Source organism: Condylura cristata, unplaced genomic scaffold, assembly GCF_000260355.1.
Source record: "Condylura cristata isolate star-nosed mole 26May11 unplaced genomic scaffold, ConCri1.0 scaffold00013, whole genome shotgun sequence".
Classification (NCBI taxonomy): Eukaryota; Metazoa; Chordata; class Mammalia; order Eulipotyphla; family Talpidae; genus Condylura; species Condylura cristata.
In genome coordinates, this window is record NW_004567114.1 from 40,784,850 (window position 1) to 40,803,057 (window position 18,208).

Genomic DNA, 18,208 nt, shown 5'->3' on the forward strand with positions numbered 1-18,208 from the left:
CCTATATAGACATCAAAGAGTCTTTCTTAAAAAAAAAAATAATCTAGATATATTTTTACTTCATCTATGCTGTTTAACCAAAACAAAATTGTTAAATATGTTTCCAATAAGTATATCAGAGAGTAGTTATATTAATGTTTCCTTCGGGGTAATTCTCTATTGCCATAAATATCAGCTTACTACATATTTATTGAGCAAGTTCAGGACTCTATTGCCATAGAAAACAATTCAATAAATACCTATTGTGTTACTCTTGTATCTGAGGAACATTGCTGAGCTTGAAGATATTTAAAATAACTGCTTACCTTACATGGGTAGAGGTACATATCTGAACACTTATGGTTGGAGACCAGCTCCGACTATTGAGGTATCTGGAGGCAAGACAGGCAGGACCCTAAGGTGGGAAGGCGTCTTTGAGCAAAGATTCCTAAAAAGGGGAGAAAAGGAGAAAAAGGAAAGGGGAGTGAGGAAGACACGGGAATCGGACTTGGGTGCAAGTCTTCCTGCTCTGCCTTCAGCAGAGGTTTATTTTATACATTAGGAGCAAGCAGTGGGATGACATCAGCACACGAACTGGGCTGAGAGATTACAATCATCTTTTTTTCTAAGAACAGTTTAGGGTCATATTGCCCTTTCGCTGAGATACAACATTCTAAAATCAATCAAGGTTAAATACAGGTACATAGGTGCACAAAGTTTATGACTAATATTATTATAGTGGAGATCAACTAAGATAGAAGTCCCTTAAACCTTATCTACTACTTAATGGGTTTTTGTTTTCTACCTGAGTCATCCTGGGAGGCAGAAGAGGAAATTCCTTGCTAATCAAATCTCTGATTAGGAGACATAGGTGAATTTCCTTATCTGAAGACTACATAGTAGAATCCTGAAAGACTAGCCAGAAGACTTTTGTGGATTCCTTTAAGGTGTAGCAGGTAGAAAACTTGACTGGTTTCAAAACAGGCAATGTAGATGGATTTCCAAGTCTAAAGGCCAAACAATAGGAAGTAATTCTTTAGAAGCTGAATAGAAGGCTAGGTGAGATAATAGAATGGTAAGATTTGGGTTTTCCTCCATCTGGCAGTGAGAGAGACTTTGCAAAAACAGCCCTTTTGCTTTTATTTATCAGTCAGTAGTCAAGTCACTTGACTTCAGGGGAATTTTTCACCCTGGTGCAGTGCTTGCTTGTCAGGGCAGACCGGCCTTATGCAGCTGAGGCAATCCAATTGTAAGCTGAAAGTTGCTCAGAATATTTTGATATTACAATTATACAAAAAAAAAGGGAAGTCATAACATAAGTTAGGTGGAAAGTCTGATTTTTCAGAGCCATTCCCCTCCATCCGTACCGTGGCTGATGACAGAGGTTGTATAGCTTATGTCAACTTATCAAATATATAATAACTATAGTAACTGAGACATGCACAAATTCCTGTGAGCACACCTAACCAACAAGAAAAGTACTAATGAGAGTCAAACATTTATTGCATGAGGTGAAACCTGCACTGAATAGAAGGATTGCAGTATATAGAAAACATTGCTTGCTACAGCAGAGTTAAGAGTGAGCAAAGGCATCAAGGTCTCATACCACAACATTTGCTAGAAGAACAGAAAGATAACCGGGAATTTAGTACATTGAAAGGAGTTATATGTGGTGAGGTTAAGGGACTTTTGAAACTTAGGTGATGAGCATTCATCAAAAGATTTTTCTCAAAGGATAACATGGTACATCACTCAGGTTGTTGCATGTGTTGACTAAAATTAAATTGAGAGCAGATAAATGAAGTCACTTTATTAAATAATTAAGAGAGAGGACTCCAGTGCAGAAAGATCTTCAGATAACTGGAGGAAAGCTACCTGAAATCTGAGCTGCTCAGAGGGGTTTATATACAATTCAAGGATTTCTGTTGAAACAAAGGTAATTTGGGTTAGGGTCAGGTAAATGTATTTATCTGATGTATCGACCAGTTGAAGAAAACAAAGAGTGTTGTTAACGTTTAGCCTTCTGTATAGAGCCATATCTTCTGGGCAATGGTAGGGTGGTGGTTGCAATGCCTTAAACCTTGAAGTCTTATCTTTCTTGAAAGTTACTTATTTGTTCTGAGATTATTGTATTTAGATGCTGCAGCCTCTTCCAGAACTAGCCCTGAGTCAACTTGTGCCTCTTTGTTGAGATGGGGTAAGGAAATGGAGGTGCCCTCTTCATTGTTCATTTTTTAGCTCACAAGTATTAAGACTGGTTATTTAGCACACCCTTATAAAATACACATAAACAATGCTGAATGGACAAATTAAGGAAGTGGTATAAGAAAATAGGATAATTTAAAGATTTACTTTAGGTTAAAAGCTAGCATGTCCTCATGTTTGGAATTTGGCAGCTAGCCATGAATGATTCAGAAGTTTCCTAGAAGGAATCTAGCAATGTTAGTACTAAACATTCCCTTAAATAATAAAAAGGGAAAATTCAGGGTTGAAAATTATTTACTTTTCTTTTGAATATGTTGCTCTGACATACCTATGGAGTATCCTTCTGAAGATACACAGAAGGTTCTCCTATATGTTTAACTGAACTTAGAAATACCCATCTTTATAATCATTGGATTGCATGTGCTACCTAAAAATTTAAAAGTAATTATTTCCAAGGAAAAGTGTATATATGTCACAGCGATTAACCAGTCATTAACATGAACTGTGGGAACAGGGCTTGACCCTAAGCAGTTTTCATTAAAAGTTAAAAGGAAGGTGTTACCGAATGCTAGTCTCAGTTTCCCTCAGCCAATAAAAGGAAACAGAGTTTGAGGAAAAGGAAAGTGGTTTTACTTTTCAACAAATGAGGAGGGCAGCAGACTCATGTCCGAAAGCCCACCGTCCTGCTCTTTGGCAGGTTGCAGGGCTATTTATACAATGTTCAACAAAGAAAAAGGGGAGGTGGGCCAGTGTCCGCAAAGGGGAGGGAGTAAAAGTTAGTGCTGGGATGGAGACCAGTGGGCACCAGCCTTTGTTTACACAAAGACAAACAAAAATGGGGAATCAGCAAGAGTAATGGGGAGGGGGCAGGGGCAGCACAGGGAGGAAGAGAAGTGGGCATCGGCAAGCTTTCCCACGTTTGCTTTTGTTTGGGATTCCTTTCCTTGACCCTAAACCTGTCAAGGAAGAGGAACTGCAAGGAGAACAAACTCACAATCAATTAAGAGCTCTGGGAAAACCACTTCTGTCATAAATTTGTCAAAGAAGGCAAATCCACAAATGCTTATCTGAAAGCCCATTTGCTGTATCAAAGGTATTCCAGGAAAGTGGAGAAGTTTGGAAGTTTGGAAAGCAGGTTGAGTCCAGAAATTATGTAAGGTGATAAGGAAATTGACAAAATTACTTATAAAAATAGTTTTATTCTATCAATTTTCATGTTAGGAAAAAAATACAGATTTTGTTCTGTTCTCACAAGTGAATAGGTTCATATTTAGGGTGTTACAACAGAGAGAATGCGATGAGAATACCCCCATGGCTATAAGCAATGAGAGGAATTCCACAAGGAAAGTAAAGAAGTAGCAGAGTGCAGCACCAAGCCTGACTACATTCTTAGAGAAAGGAACAGCTTTTCATTGTGATTTAGTTTCTCTTTGCCCATTGCATCTGTTCTCAGAATTGTTGGTTAAAGAAGGGATTTCAAGGCGTGTTAATTTTTATTTTTAACCAGGAATCATGTAGTCAGTGTAAAATCAGAGTAGGCTATTTTTTTAAAGCCAACTACAAATGGCAAACACTTTGCTCCCTTTGTAATTCACATATAGTAATTTCCAAAAAGATTTGTAAAAGAATGTTGAATGCAGACATTCGTGAATGTTCAAATGAATAGTTTTATTTCATAAAGTTTCAAATCTTGAAGAACTTTTTTTCAACCTAATCAGCTCTTGTTATCATCCCAATTGAGAAATGAGTTTCCATAGTTTACAAAACTGAGTTTCAAAGCATTTATCATTTCTGGTGCTTTTTGTTACTGTTTGAAAATCCTATTTCCATCTATCAATTTCATTTTGCCTGAAGGACTTCATGTAGCTTTTATTATAGTGTGGATCTACCGAATGTGAATTCTTTTCACTTTTTGTACTTGAAGAGGTATATTTCACCTTCATTTTTAGAAAGATATTTTCTCTGAATATAAAATTCTAATTTTTCCTTTTGGAACTTTAATGATACTGTTCTGCTATTGTTTTGTTTGCATTGTTTCAAAGGTTAAATCTGTCAACACATATTCATTCTGTATGTGATGTGTCATCTATATATGATATGAGTCTTCTTGGTTGCTTTTGAGATTTTTTCTTTACCTCCAGTTTTAAGCAATTTGACTATGATCTTTTTTTTTTGATCTCTTCATTTTTCATGTGGTTGGTATTCATTGAATTTCTTAAAACTCTGGATTTATACTTAGTTTTAATATACTTCCTGACTAAAGTTTTTAAATACTTTTCTTCTCACCTCTGAGGAGTTTAACTACACATATATAATGTCCAGAAAGGTGTTGCACAGCCCACTGATGTTTTTACATCTTAAATATTCTATTTGTGTTTCATATTGGATAGTTTCTAGTATGTCTCCATATTCACCAATTACTTCTCTGGCAATTTCTGATCTGCTTCAAGTTTATACAGTGTACTTTTCATCTCAAACTATTTTTTCATCATTATATGTTTAATCTAAGTCTTTCAAAGGACATTTTATATACAAATATATATATATATATTATATATATAATGATCTGAGCATATAAAATTAACCTATAATATAACCTTAATATCAATTTCTGCTGACGCTAACATCTGTGTCTGCTCTTGGTTGGTTTTCACTGATTGACATGTTTCTCTTTTTAGCAGACAATTCATTAATTTTTAGCTTCCTTGACAGTCAAATATTGTAATTGGGATTTAGACATTGTGAACATTACTTTAATGGTCCTGGATATTTTTTGTCTTTCATAAATATTTGTGTGCTTGTTTGGGGTTAAAAATAATTTTTTTGAAATCATTTTAATAATTTTTAGCCTCACTTTTAAAATTTTTAGGTGAAACTAAAACAGTATTTGGCATAGGGTTAATTATTTCCCACTACTTAGGCAAGAGTCCCTACATTGCTCGACCAGTAATCCATGAATGAAAAGTGTTTTCCAAGTGCACTATTACCTTAAATACATCCCTCTGTCTCTTTCCCAAGTCTTGGGTAGTTTCTTCAAACACATGTTGATCATTATATTGAACTTGAACAACTGGGGTGCGGGGAGCAGCAGATCTCTTTCTGCAGATTTTTTTGCTGTTATTCTACCCTGCATATTTTCACTGTCTTGGATTCTTCGGACTATTTCTCAACACAGATTTTACCAGGCTTCACCTATGGGCAGTTGTATTCCTCACCTTGTTTAATTCCCACCTTTCAGTGATTACAGTTCTTTGTTACCTGGTGTCTAGTGTCCTGAACATATGTTCTGATATTATTTAAGTGTAGCTTTGTAGCATTCTAGAATGTTTTAATTCAAGTGGAAAGCCTCTTATTACTCAGAATTTTGACATATAAGTGATTTTAAGCATCTGTTTCACTGACAATTATTTTGTTAATTTGTTTAGAGGCACATACCTTTAAATTACTTTAGTGCATAAACCATTAAAAAAATAGCCACTTGCAAAGTCATTTATTAAAGTATGATGAGTTTACTTAATGGAAAATAAAATTATGGTATAGTACTTTTTAGGGTAACTAGAAATTTTTTTCCACAGAAATTTCTTTAGAGTTTTTCCCCAGAATTAATTTAGCATAATCAATGTTTGCGATAAAAATATATTTTGCTGGATCTAGAAGTATAATGGCAACATTTCTAAAAGAGTAAAATTAATATCATTTATGTTTTATGTCCTATATTTTCTCAGCCCTTTTAATGCTTTATTTCTTTCACGGTATCACTCCAAATGTTTTCCATTGGAAATTTATATAGATGTTGTGAGACACAAAATATTGTCTTCCAGTTTCTGAATTGTAGGTAAAAGGAATTCTGGAGATCTTCTATTCTTATATTTTCATTGAAGAGTAGGAAATGGTTCTCTTAAATCACACCAACCCTTTACTTAGTACTGTCATTATATTATGCAGTTGTGTTGATCGAGACAATTAATAACAATCAGGAAAATACAATCATCCTTAGGCAATATTATGTGCTGTTACAGGTAATATCTGGCATTGTTTAGCCAAGTTCCAGGGCACCTATGTAGAGATGATGGTTGCTTCTGAAGTAACCACTGAATCATGTTCCAGGCAGTTCACAGTACAATCCACTTTGTTTCTGTCTTTACCACCGTCAAACCTCATGTTATTATTTCACATTAGAAGCATTGACAACCAACTGACATTTATCCAGCCAGGTGAACAGGTGGTGTTGTAAAGTTAAATTTGTTATTAATATTTGTATAGTTTCCTAAGAGAAAAAAACTAAGGCTATCTACATGCTTAATTATGCTGCCTCATCAAAGTTCTTTTATACTGGTTAAGTATAGTTCCATTATTTTCTGAATCAGTAATAACATAAAGGTAAAATGACTAAAGTTAACAGATAATTTCATATTTTTTAATGTCGTGAACTTTTTCCAAATGATGTACATTCTGTTTCAAACTGCATTCTCAGGCTTTGAGATTTCCTTAGCAATAATGATCAGAATCAATTTTATCATTTTTCAGGAAAAAATTATTTTGTGAACATTTGCAGTAAGCACATTAACATTGAAGTTGGATGATCAGAATTATATTGTTGGAATTCTTATCAACTTTTATTCATTACTGCTACACATAGTTCTTTTGCTGAGAATTTATATTTGATCACAATCAATATCTGTATTCTTTAAAACATTAAAAATGTATAAGAAACTGTCTATTAGTGAATTGAAACAATTTTGTGTGCTGAAATTCTAATTCAGAAACCCATATACATTTTTTAAATTCCCACTTTAACTTACCTACCAAGTGTGAATTTTCTGACTATATAGTATTGCTTACATTATTAATTGTTCTGAATTGAATTGCATGCTAGGCAAACATTAAATTTGTAAACTTGTTATTTTAGGTAAGGAAACATTTAAATCATAGCCACATGATTAAGAAAATTATACTCTCTTTTAGAAGACCTAAAAACATCAACATTTTCTTCCCAAGTATCTAGACACTGTTAATTCCTTCTTCAAGGCAATTAAGTCAAATGCATTTCAAAAGTACTGAAGAGGAAATGAATATAGTTTATGACTAGAATGTAATAGTAGTCAGCATCACATGGCATTTCATAAAAATATCACATAATTCAATCTACTGAACTGGAGAACATTTCTTCTTTAACTGAAAATAATTCAGAATTTTTTCATTGCATATAGGTCAATCATCTATTTTTAAGTTGAGATACAACACAATATACTACACTGTCACAGTTTCTCATCTTAATGCTTGAATAAAAGGTATTGATCACCAAGGATTTATTTTCATCAATGCTAAAGGTTAAGCCAAGGAACATTATTTAAATTTAATAACTATACATTTTATTTATATCTCTTAGTCAAAATATTATAAAGGAAAAATATATCTGAGTATTAGTTTAGATGTCAATTATGAGTCTATTAGAATCTATAAAATTTTGTCATAATAAAAATATAATGAGTGTTGGATTTTAAAGTGTATACAGACCCAGACAATAAATGTATCTTTGTGAGAGTAAATGCTAGTCAAAAAATTATCTATATTCAACAACAAAATAGCCATGGAAATTATAGCTCAAACAATTTTTCCTTTTCTTTCAAACAGAACCCAAGAAGACTACAATATGTCTCTGCCTATTAGTTGGAAGTCCCTGTCATCACAATAAATACTAAATTTTTTAAAGTGTTATTATTAAATATCATAGTATTAAAAATATTTAAAATATAGAGTATAACTATACCAAGAATTTGATCCTAAGAAATTATTTTTACATTCCAGCAATAACCACTACTAGTTTTTATTATTATTATTATTATTATTATTTATTTCCACACAAGGTCTAAAGTGTTGCTGCGTTCCTATAAAAAGACCAAGTTGCTTTGATCAGTGATAAGGTAAATTGTCCATAATTGTACTGAGCAGTGTACACAAAAAACTTACAAATCACTCCATTTTTATTGCTTTAGCACTCAATTCGTTCAGGAACACCCTGAGTAAAGTGTTGCTTAAAAAAGAATGTTCCAGATAAAGGCATCCCTCTGCATGCACCCTTGCCAAATTCAGCTTTACATTTGTGCTGATTTATATTTTTTTCCTGTGCAGCCAAGTATGCTCTTACAGTCAACACATCACCCGCGGGTTTGCAGTACACACATTAAATTAACGTCAGTTCATTACTCTCTGATATTTACTGAAGAAGGTCCCCTAACACTGCTCTCATCCTGACCACAAAAGAAGGTGACAGAATCCTTCACAAACTTTCCGCTTCTGTAGCAAAAAACCTAGGTCTGACCCTGTGATTTTGATTAAGCTACACAGGGAGTCCAAAGGAAGAGAAGAACAAGGAAATTAACAGGGAAAGCAGGAGCGTTTAATGCTTTAAGCTAGTGACAGAAATTTTGAAATGCTTTGAGGAATAGCAGGATCATTTTAATGAAAATATGGCTTTCCAGGGAAAGCTGCTTTGAAAAGTTTAGAAATGGTTTTGATGACTTACACATGTTAGTTTTGACTTTTAAAACAATCCTATTATTTTATATTGACACTTACCTCCAGGTAACAAAAACTCACTAAATGAAAATAATTGTATACTTTAAATAAGAAAAACAGTGAATATTACACCTTCCCACCTCTATACAGCAAAGATGGCAAATCCATTTACCCAAGTGTGTTTCTTCCAAGAAAAGATTAGGGCTTCTGCTTCATCTGTTCAAATTTGAAGTGTAAGCAGGTGCAGAATATTCTAAAGTTACCCTTATTAACCTCTTCACCAACATCACTTCTTACACAAAGAATATGGAAATACAGTCCCCTTATCTTTGCCTTGGATACATTACAAACCCTGTATTCTCCATTACAAAGTTTGAAATCTCATTTTTTTAAATTAAAACTTTTGATGACTGAAAAGGCTTCTTCTTTATCATACTAAATATTTCTAACTAAAGCATTATTATTCATACTCACTCTAGAATTAAAACTTAACTGGGAGGCAGACATAGGCAGTTACATTCCATTCAACCATTTCAAATACAAATACTTGCATAAAAAAACATTTTGTGATGACAGTACTCCACTTTTATGCAAAAGTATTATTAGCTGTGGTCAAAGTAGAAAATGATTGATTTTCTGGAATCAGACTTACTTATGTCACCTTGAATCTGTGAGTTCTGACTTTCCTCAAGATAAATTTCTAGTCCTGTTAGAATGTCTAGGTGAGAAGCTCAGTATCACAGGGCTGAAACTTAAGAACTGGATGGGAATAACCATTGATTGACTAACATAGATTCTCTACCAGATAAGCAGTATATAACATAAGGAGGAAAATACCCCAAAGGAATAAATGGGGAATTATAAAGAGCATTTTTAAGAAGTCTTATATTTATAAAATTAAAATAATGAAAATGTGTTGATTGTCCTCACATTGACATTGTATTCAGAATGTAGCAACAAAGAGAGATGGATTTGCTTCATTTATTCTTTTACCACCCATGTGTTAACTTTCCATGCCAACCAGTGTTTTAGACACTAGAAATTCAAAGGTCTGCCACTAACTACTCAATAGTAGATACAAACATATCTTCAGATATTTCAAAATAGATGTCAAAAATAAAATCATAGATGTAAATAAGAACAAGGGGAATATGAAGAACCATTCACAATAATGCAAGAGAAAAAGCAAGTTCATAGAGATTTAATGAAGTCCCTGTTCTGGACTTCAGTAAACACCATACTGTTTTAAAGAAACCAGATCTGATTAATTCCTTAAAATATTTCTAGAACACTAAAGTATAAGATATGCTTAGAGAAATACAGATCAAACTTTTTCTCTACTCTCAGAAACAAAAAGTGATAGGATTTATAATACTTTTTACTGTTATTATATTATTATATTATTCAGTTGAGTTTTAAACTTTTATATGAAAAATATTGTGCAAAGAAGATCCCTTATTAGTTTTGGTGGGAAAGGTTACATTTTTTTGTAACTAACAATTTCAAAGACCACCAAGAATAGATGATTCCAGGATTATTGATATTTAGGTTTGCCTCCTCAATTTCTCAATAGAAATCAATCTGCAAAGCTAAGCTACATTTAGGTTTGTTTCATTCATCCTTGTAGCTCATTTTTGAAGGTATCCGAGGTCCTGGAATAGAAGGTGACATTGCCATTGATGATGTATCAATTGCAGAGGGAGAATGTGCAAAACAAGATTTAACGACCAAGAGTAAGTGTCTCTTCTTGTATTGGTTTGATGTAATGTTAAATTAATATGATTGCCATTAAACTAATATATTTTAATTTTAAAACTATTTTTAGTTTATTTAGAAATTTCTTATATCTGAAACTTCAGGATATTTTAAAGTCAAAGTATTCAGTGGCTCTAGGTATATTTGGGCAAAAATAAAATTAAACTAGTTTTAATTTAGATCTATGTAAGACAAGCATACTTTTATTTTTAATTAAGTTTAAAATTAATTAATTTATGCTATTAGTTTCAGAGATTTGTAAAACTTTTTTTTTTTTAGGAGAGACTTTTTTTTTTTAAGATTTATTTATTTGTGCATACTGAACTGGGGTACAGGCCAGAGGCTCAGGGGCGGTGAGAGGCTTCACCAGAGACAGAGCGGGGAACAGAACAGGCAGATCAATGAAGTACACTGCTGAGGGGAGCAGCGGGCGGGTCAGGAGAGGTCTGCCACGCCATGTGGTCTCCTCCGGGGCAGGCGGGAATCGAACTCATGCGGAAGCGTCTTTAGATTCTCAGTGCTGTGCTTTAACCCGCTGGGCCACCAGGGAGGGCCGATTTGTAAAACTTTTATTAAAAAACTTGCCTAGTAAGAGAGATGGCACACATTTATGTAGCTATTTTTTTAACCTAAAATAGTTGTTTTTATGTGGATCTAACTTTTGTCAACCATTTTAACAGAATCAATATTTTGAAGAGATTTAATACATGTATTAGTAATGGACTAGCCCCCATTTTTGTACAATGAATCTTCTACTTGAATCATGATCAATTATTTTACTCATTTAGTTTTATTTTTCCTTCTAGTGTGAATATTGGGTTTAGTGACAACTTCATATTTTATTAAAATAATAACTATTCTATACTATAATACTAGAATAACTATACTATGTATATACTATACATACTATAATACTATAATAACTGATGATTCAGAAATCATCAGAATAATGTCTTGACTTCTGTAATTCTTCATCTTCATAATATCTACTTGAAATTGAACAATCTACAATTATGGCATCTAAAAGTTCCTCCATTTGAAAAAGTTTCATAAGCTTGAGAGCACTAAATTTATGGTGACACAAAAGGTAATAAGCTAAAATACACAAATAATTCATCAATTATTTAACACATAAAAAAGAGTATGAAAATCTATTTTGTGTAAGCTTAGACGAAATCAATGCTTTTGTTAAATGAGAATATTTAGTGATAAATCATTATCAAACTTGTACAACTTTCCAGTGATTGCTCTTATGAACTGAACTGACTCCATTTTTTAAGCATTGTGAAAGCACAACAGATTCTGCTTTTTGTAGATAAAGTTGTATATAACAGTGACCCCTTTCCTCTTAAATTTCACTTACTTATCATTACACTTAACATTCTAAGTAACACATTTAGCGAAAAACACGCCAAGTGCCTAACTTTATTTTAGAAAATAGATAGCTCTACCCAAATGAAGTATTCTCCACAAAGGAGAACAGGATTTCTATTGAGTAGCATAGCATAAATCAAAAATATTATATTAACTGCAAAAAGTTACTATCTTATATAGAAATCTGACTTCTTGATAATATAATCACTGAAAAATATTACAAATTAAATGAAATGAATTGACCCTTTCAAATGAGGAAAAAAGACAATATAACTTAATTCCAGAAGGAGAAATAACAGAAATGATAAAAATAGTAATGATAAAGTGACTGTGAAAACCAGTAGGACTTTATACTTCCATAATAAGACATTTCATAGTTTTCTTTTCATGAAATATTATAATCCAAAATGAATGTGTGGCAGTCTTAAATGAGCTATGTCTATATGTATTTGAGATATTTTTAATTAGCCTTTGTAAGTCAGGGGAAACAATCCTAATTGAATATATTCTCTTTGGTATAATAAAATATTCTGTTATATTTGTTTCCATTAATTACCATTTGTTAAGTTTATTTTGAAAAATGTTAAATTTGTGTCAAATTCTAAAAGTTAATTTCTAACTTGGAGGACAATAGCTTCTTTCTACCTTCTCAGGGTCCGATCCCTCCTAGACGTAACTGGTGTTAGGTGCTATATTCACACGCACACACACAAAAAAATTAAGATGATATATCTCTTATTTTTAACACCTAGCTATCTCCTAGGTCGGCCACCATTCTGTAACTTAGCTAGGTTGATGTATCATTTGTTTCTATGTTAGTTTTCTAGGCAAGGTATACAAATAGGTAAGTGGTAGCATGTGAATATGAAACTTAACTTGGAAACCAACTATAGAAGGAATCTCAGAGTGGATTGGCAGAAGGGACTTTTAAGTCAAATGAACTATATCATGCTTCTAAAAATAACACTAAAGAGGGCCCTCCCTGGTGGTGCAGCGGATTAAAGCACAGCACTGAGAAGCTAAAGCCACTTCAGCATGAATTTGATCCCCTGCCCCGGAGGTGATCCACATGGCGCTGCAGACCTTTCCTGGCCCGCTCACTGCTTCTCTCATCAGTTGGCCTGTTCTGCTCCCCACTCTGTCTCTGGTGAATCCCCTCACTGCCCCTGCACCTCTGGCCTATACCCCAGTTTTGTATGCACAAATAAATATTTTTTAAAAAATTATACTAAAGAGATCATTGTCTACCCTACATAGAGGACTGGTTGAAATATTTATGATCCACTATCTATATGATTGATTTCTCTACCCTGATAGTTTCTTCCTGGTTTCCAGAGAGACTGGTTTTTCTGGATAGTTGGGGGGGAAAGCTAACCTTTCGGGATTTCTCAATATTTTCTATGTGTGTACTCTGATGTGACTAGAAGAATTCTGAATGGAACTCAGCCACAAACCCATACAACTATCTTATGATCAAGTTTCCATATATAGTATATTAACACAAACCTGAGTATTATTTATTTTATCAAATGCCTAAATACATGTCCAAGTTATTTTCCTTCTTATCCTCCTTGAAAATGAAGATTATAAAAGAAAAGAAGTTGTTTTCCTTATACTGCACTTGTTTTATTAGCTCACTAAAGTTAACATTGTCAGCTATATGAATACTTACTTTCCCTTTTTTCTTTGTTTCTTGGTATTTATTTTCCTTACCTTTAGATTCTGTCGATGGTGCTGTTGGAATTTTAGTACATATATGGCTTTTTCCAGTTATCGTCCTCATCTCTATCTTAAGTCCTCGAAGGTGACCTTATCCTGGCAGAGGCTATAAAAGATTCACCAGGCACTGGCATGAAGAAAGAGTCTTTGTAAATGGACATTGAAAAAACAAACTACCAAAGATTCCTCCACTGACTACTGACTCAAAAATAAAATAATAAAAACACATTTTTTTAAGCACTGGGGATAAAAAGACATCATGGAAGTATAACTTATTCCAAACTACATATAAAAGATAGTCTTGACCTGAAAGAGAAGAGACCTTCAGGTGCTTTTGTGGCTAAAAAGATTACAGCATCATCTGGTCATCTGGTTGAACTCTGGAAAAAAAAAAAAAAAGAGCTATAGAAAATAGAAATCCTTGTCAAAGCACAAAGTCATGGCTGGTTTTGTTTCAAATGAATAGTTTGCTTGTTACCATGGAAACCTAATGGCCTGCCAACAAAAACCTCACTGTAAACAGGGTACGTGAAGAGCTGGCATTCATTTTCCTTTCAAGAAGGGTTTATGTAGAGAATGAAATAAATGTAGGCCCTTTTACCTTTGGTTGTTACCCTTCCTTGAAAATAATCCGAACTCAGAATTATTTAAAGCATTCATGTTCCTTCCCACCTACCCTCCTCCTTCCCTTATTATTATTATTTAATTACTATTATTACTACTACTATTATTATTATTTGTTTTCCTCCCACAGCTACGCTAGATAACTGTATGCTGTCTCTTTTTGCATGCACTATTATCCAGGATGATAAACCTGGGCTTACATATTACACAGGCTTATCGGAGTTTGCTTGCGGCCACTTGACACCCAAACCAAGTCATCTGTTCCAATGAAGAAACCAAACCACCATCTTTTATAAATTGCCATGGAAACCAAGTGCCTTCAATGAAACAAGCCTGAATAATTTTCAGCTCAGAAGCTTGCACTGCTTAGAGTGGTTTGTGGAAAACTATTTTATAAACAAACTACAAAGCCTACATGTGCAAATTACAGGCAAGACAACAAAGCCGCTTCTGAAGAAGAAAGGACTGAAGCTGCTGCATAAACACACGCAGACAAGATGTTGTTGACCTCTGAGACAGCCATGGCCTTTCGGCTTATTGTCCATTAGAAAATAACTTCCACTGAGACCAGACATGGGAGCAACATTTTTTTTCTTCCAGGTTATTAAAAGGGTCAACCAGAGCAAAAGGTTGTTAAGATAATACTTAGCGCAGAAGGTGGTAAAACACAGGAGTGATTTCTCACTTTAACCTCCATTTGAAATGAAATTGGCCCTAGCTTTAGAGGGAACAAGAAAATGTTTGTGATTCAGTGCATACAAACTCTACAGCGGAACTGGGCCTGAAAATCTGGCTTTATTCTAACCACTGAGGGTATATGCCTCTGCCCTTTAGTCAGACTCTGCAAATTGTGAAATATTATTTTATTATTTTACCAAGATTAAAAAACACTTTTACAAAAAAACAAAAACCTGTAAAAATGATTTTGAGCTACCTGAGGACAAATCATACCTTTAACCAGCCAGTTTTCCAGTGCATTGTAAATTTCCCTCAAACCTGTTGGTTATGAAAATTTGAAGATCTTTTTCCTTAAATTATCTCAGCTTTTAACTTCATTTAAAAAAAAAAGTTTTGTCTAAAGAATATTATTATTATATGTTCTTTCAACACCCCAGGATTAAAAAATAACTGATTATGCAAGTAATTGGAATATAGTTATTAAATTATAACAATTGCAAATAAAGCACAACAAGGTGTAGTGGAAAAGTGATAAAGCTTGATTTTTAAAAAAAGATTCTGTAGAAATGTTTGTGCAAATTCAGTAATTCAACTTAAAAGATCATTTTACAGCTATGTTCAATAAAGCCTCTTTCCAGGTAAGGTATGAAAAGCCGTATGTGTGTTTGTTGAACTATGTTCACCGGTCACTAAAACAAGATTAGTTATACAATATTATCTTTTATGTTATCATGGGGAAAATATTCAGTGTTTTCATATATATTATTGTCTGCAGAAAGAATTTTTTTTTTTGCAGAAAGACATTTTAATAGGCTCTTCCTAATACACTCTGCTATATTTGTAATACATGAAAAGAAAGTCAAACCTTTAAAATATGAAACAAATACAAACTTGGAATTGAATGTTTATTTTCATTGCTAAAAGAGGGGACCAGTCAGAATGTCTTCATAGTGAAAGAATTGAGTTAATCCAATCCTTTAACAAATGGAACAGATAAGTTCCATAACTTATTTGAGCAGATCAGGCAAATTGAAAAATTTTCAAAATTAGTCACCTGTTTTATCAAACCAAAGAATAAATAATACTTGTGTCACTTAGTTTAATATTTAGTAAATCTGCCCTCAACTTGACTACCATTTTTGTGACTACTTTTTCTCTTCACTGTCCCATCTTAGTGGATCATCACTTTTAATTGATTTTCTACACACTCACTTTTGATAATATAAAGTTCTTGTAGAGCTAAAGGCTTAACTCTGTTGCCTTCTTCATTTGATCTTTAATTTGACTAGAGTGAGGCTTTTGCAAAATCAAAAAAAAATCTTTATTCGAAATGTTAGGATGCATATGTGTCCTTTGCAACAAAATAATCAACTCTCCTCTCCCTATAAGAAATCCTGTACAAAAAAAATTCCTGTAAGTTCACATTTCATTCCTACCAGTAAGCATTCAGAAAATACTAAAATTCTCCTGTAACTTTTCAAACAGTAAGAAAAGACTATGCTTCGGAAGTTCATGAGAACTGGCTGGTACTTCAAAATTAGTTTTCATTAAATTTTTGAAAAATTGTTAATGATTGCTAAGAACAAAGAGGCAATCAAAATGCAAAACAATTCAATTTATTGATATGGTAATACATTTAAATATATATATATATATATCTCAAGTGGGTTCTGGATCATTTATATAAGCAAAATTAAATTCAATATTTTTTTCACTCAAGAACAAATGTTCATTTATTTGAACTGAAAGCAAATGATAAAGAGACAGGAAATGTAAAAAAATTGGGAAATAGAAATTGTTACTTAACTCTTTTAATGTTATTAATAATAATGACGATTTTGAAGCACTTATATGTTTATCAACTGCCTTCCTTTTGCTAATATGTGTTATGTTTATTTTAAGTTGAACTCACCAACATATTGCCTTTTTTTCCTTTTTGATAACATTTTACATGTCATGGTACCAGTAGATTCATTGTTGTTCTTTTATAGGCAGTGGAGCTTTTATTTTTCTGGGAGAAAGATTACACTATGTAATCTCCTACTGCCACTAATTAGTCCTAACTAATTAGTAGCATTACTATTTTTCATCAGTTCAGAGATGCTTATTCCTCCACATTTTAATATCTCTGGAGCAGGGTCTATTTAATTACAATTGGCAGCATTTTATATTATATAGTACATCTTAAAACTTATCGCATTGTAAATGAGTTTAAATTCAATAAATTTTTCAAGGGTGTCAAATCTTGCCCATTATCATTACTTTTTAACAAATTCCAAAGTGAAAAGATACCCTATCACCTATGTAAAATTTATATTAATATCACTACCATTATTTAAAAATAAGATTACTTTTATTTTGTGATTTAAAAAATTTGTTTATTCTCTTACATAACTGCATAAGCCTGCTTTCTTTCACTTTTTCTCCTGCTCTCATGAATTATAATATGCTGTGTATTTCCTGGCTTCAAGTGTTTTCCTGTTTCATATGGTTCATAGTACCTAGTAGGTTAGAAGTTTGGCACTCTCACATTTTCTTTAAGAAAGTTTAGACATGCATAGTATACCACAATGTCATGCAGTAGGCCAGACTTCATTTCACATATGTCACAGAATTGATGTAGGCATGGCAATGAATTACAAATCTTATAATAAAATAGCAAATCAATGAAACAGCTATAGCTTGCTGCAAATAGTATAAGTAATCCCAATCTTTATTTTTATACTTTAAAATATGACAAAAAGTAATGACAACTGTACCAACTTTTCACCAAACATGCATTTTTATTTTAAAGATTTTGTAATAAACTTCTCAACCATATGTGTAATTTGAAGAACAATGAATTAATTTAGTTCTATACTTAAAACTGTATGAAACTGGCTGTGGTATTTTCATTGTCTGTTTTCATTTTTGTTTTGACTAGTGATTTGAAAGATGGGACAGACTATTTTAATTCTGATAGCGTGATGTCAAAGAATTCTTTTGAATGCATGTTCTTTATCAGAACCTTTTTTTTTTTTTAACGTGCCTTTCAATGATCAGAGCCTCTCAAAAGACATTTAAACTGGAAAAAAATTTAGTCCAAATTTACTTCCTTCTTGGTTGATGACTACTACTTACTATTTCCTTAGTCTGTGTCTCAACAAAGCAGAAGGTATACTCTTCTTGCAACTGGGCAGTTGATGTCAATGAGGAGTTATTGCATTTTCTGTGAAAACAATAAAATCATAGGGTTCAATCCTAAGCTATTTCCTTTCCTACAATGTTCCCTTATGGCTGACCAGTTTAATTAATTTTCTTAGTACTTATTTTTAAAAAGCAATGTCTCCTGTATTTTCTACTTCAAAATAGGAGA

General features: G+C 32.9%; 1 protein-coding gene across 2 annotated transcripts in view; it reads left to right on the top strand.

The window, feature by feature from the left end:
• MDGA2 (MAM domain containing glycosylphosphatidylinositol anchor 2) overlaps nucleotides 1–13,958 on the top strand; it is a 663,419-nt gene extending 649,461 nt beyond the window's left edge. For both annotated transcript variants that reach the window (XM_004681901.2, XM_012724471.1), the window contains 2 exons: nucleotides 10,331–10,436; nucleotides 13,552–13,958. In XM_004681901.2, coding sequence (XP_004681958.1) covers nucleotides 10,331–10,436; nucleotides 13,552–13,640 — 195 coding nt within the window. In that variant the 3' untranslated portion in view covers nucleotides 13,641–13,958. The remainder of the gene's footprint in view (nucleotides 1–10,330; nucleotides 10,437–13,551) is intronic.
• Nucleotides 13,959–18,208: the final 4,250 nt, after the last annotated feature.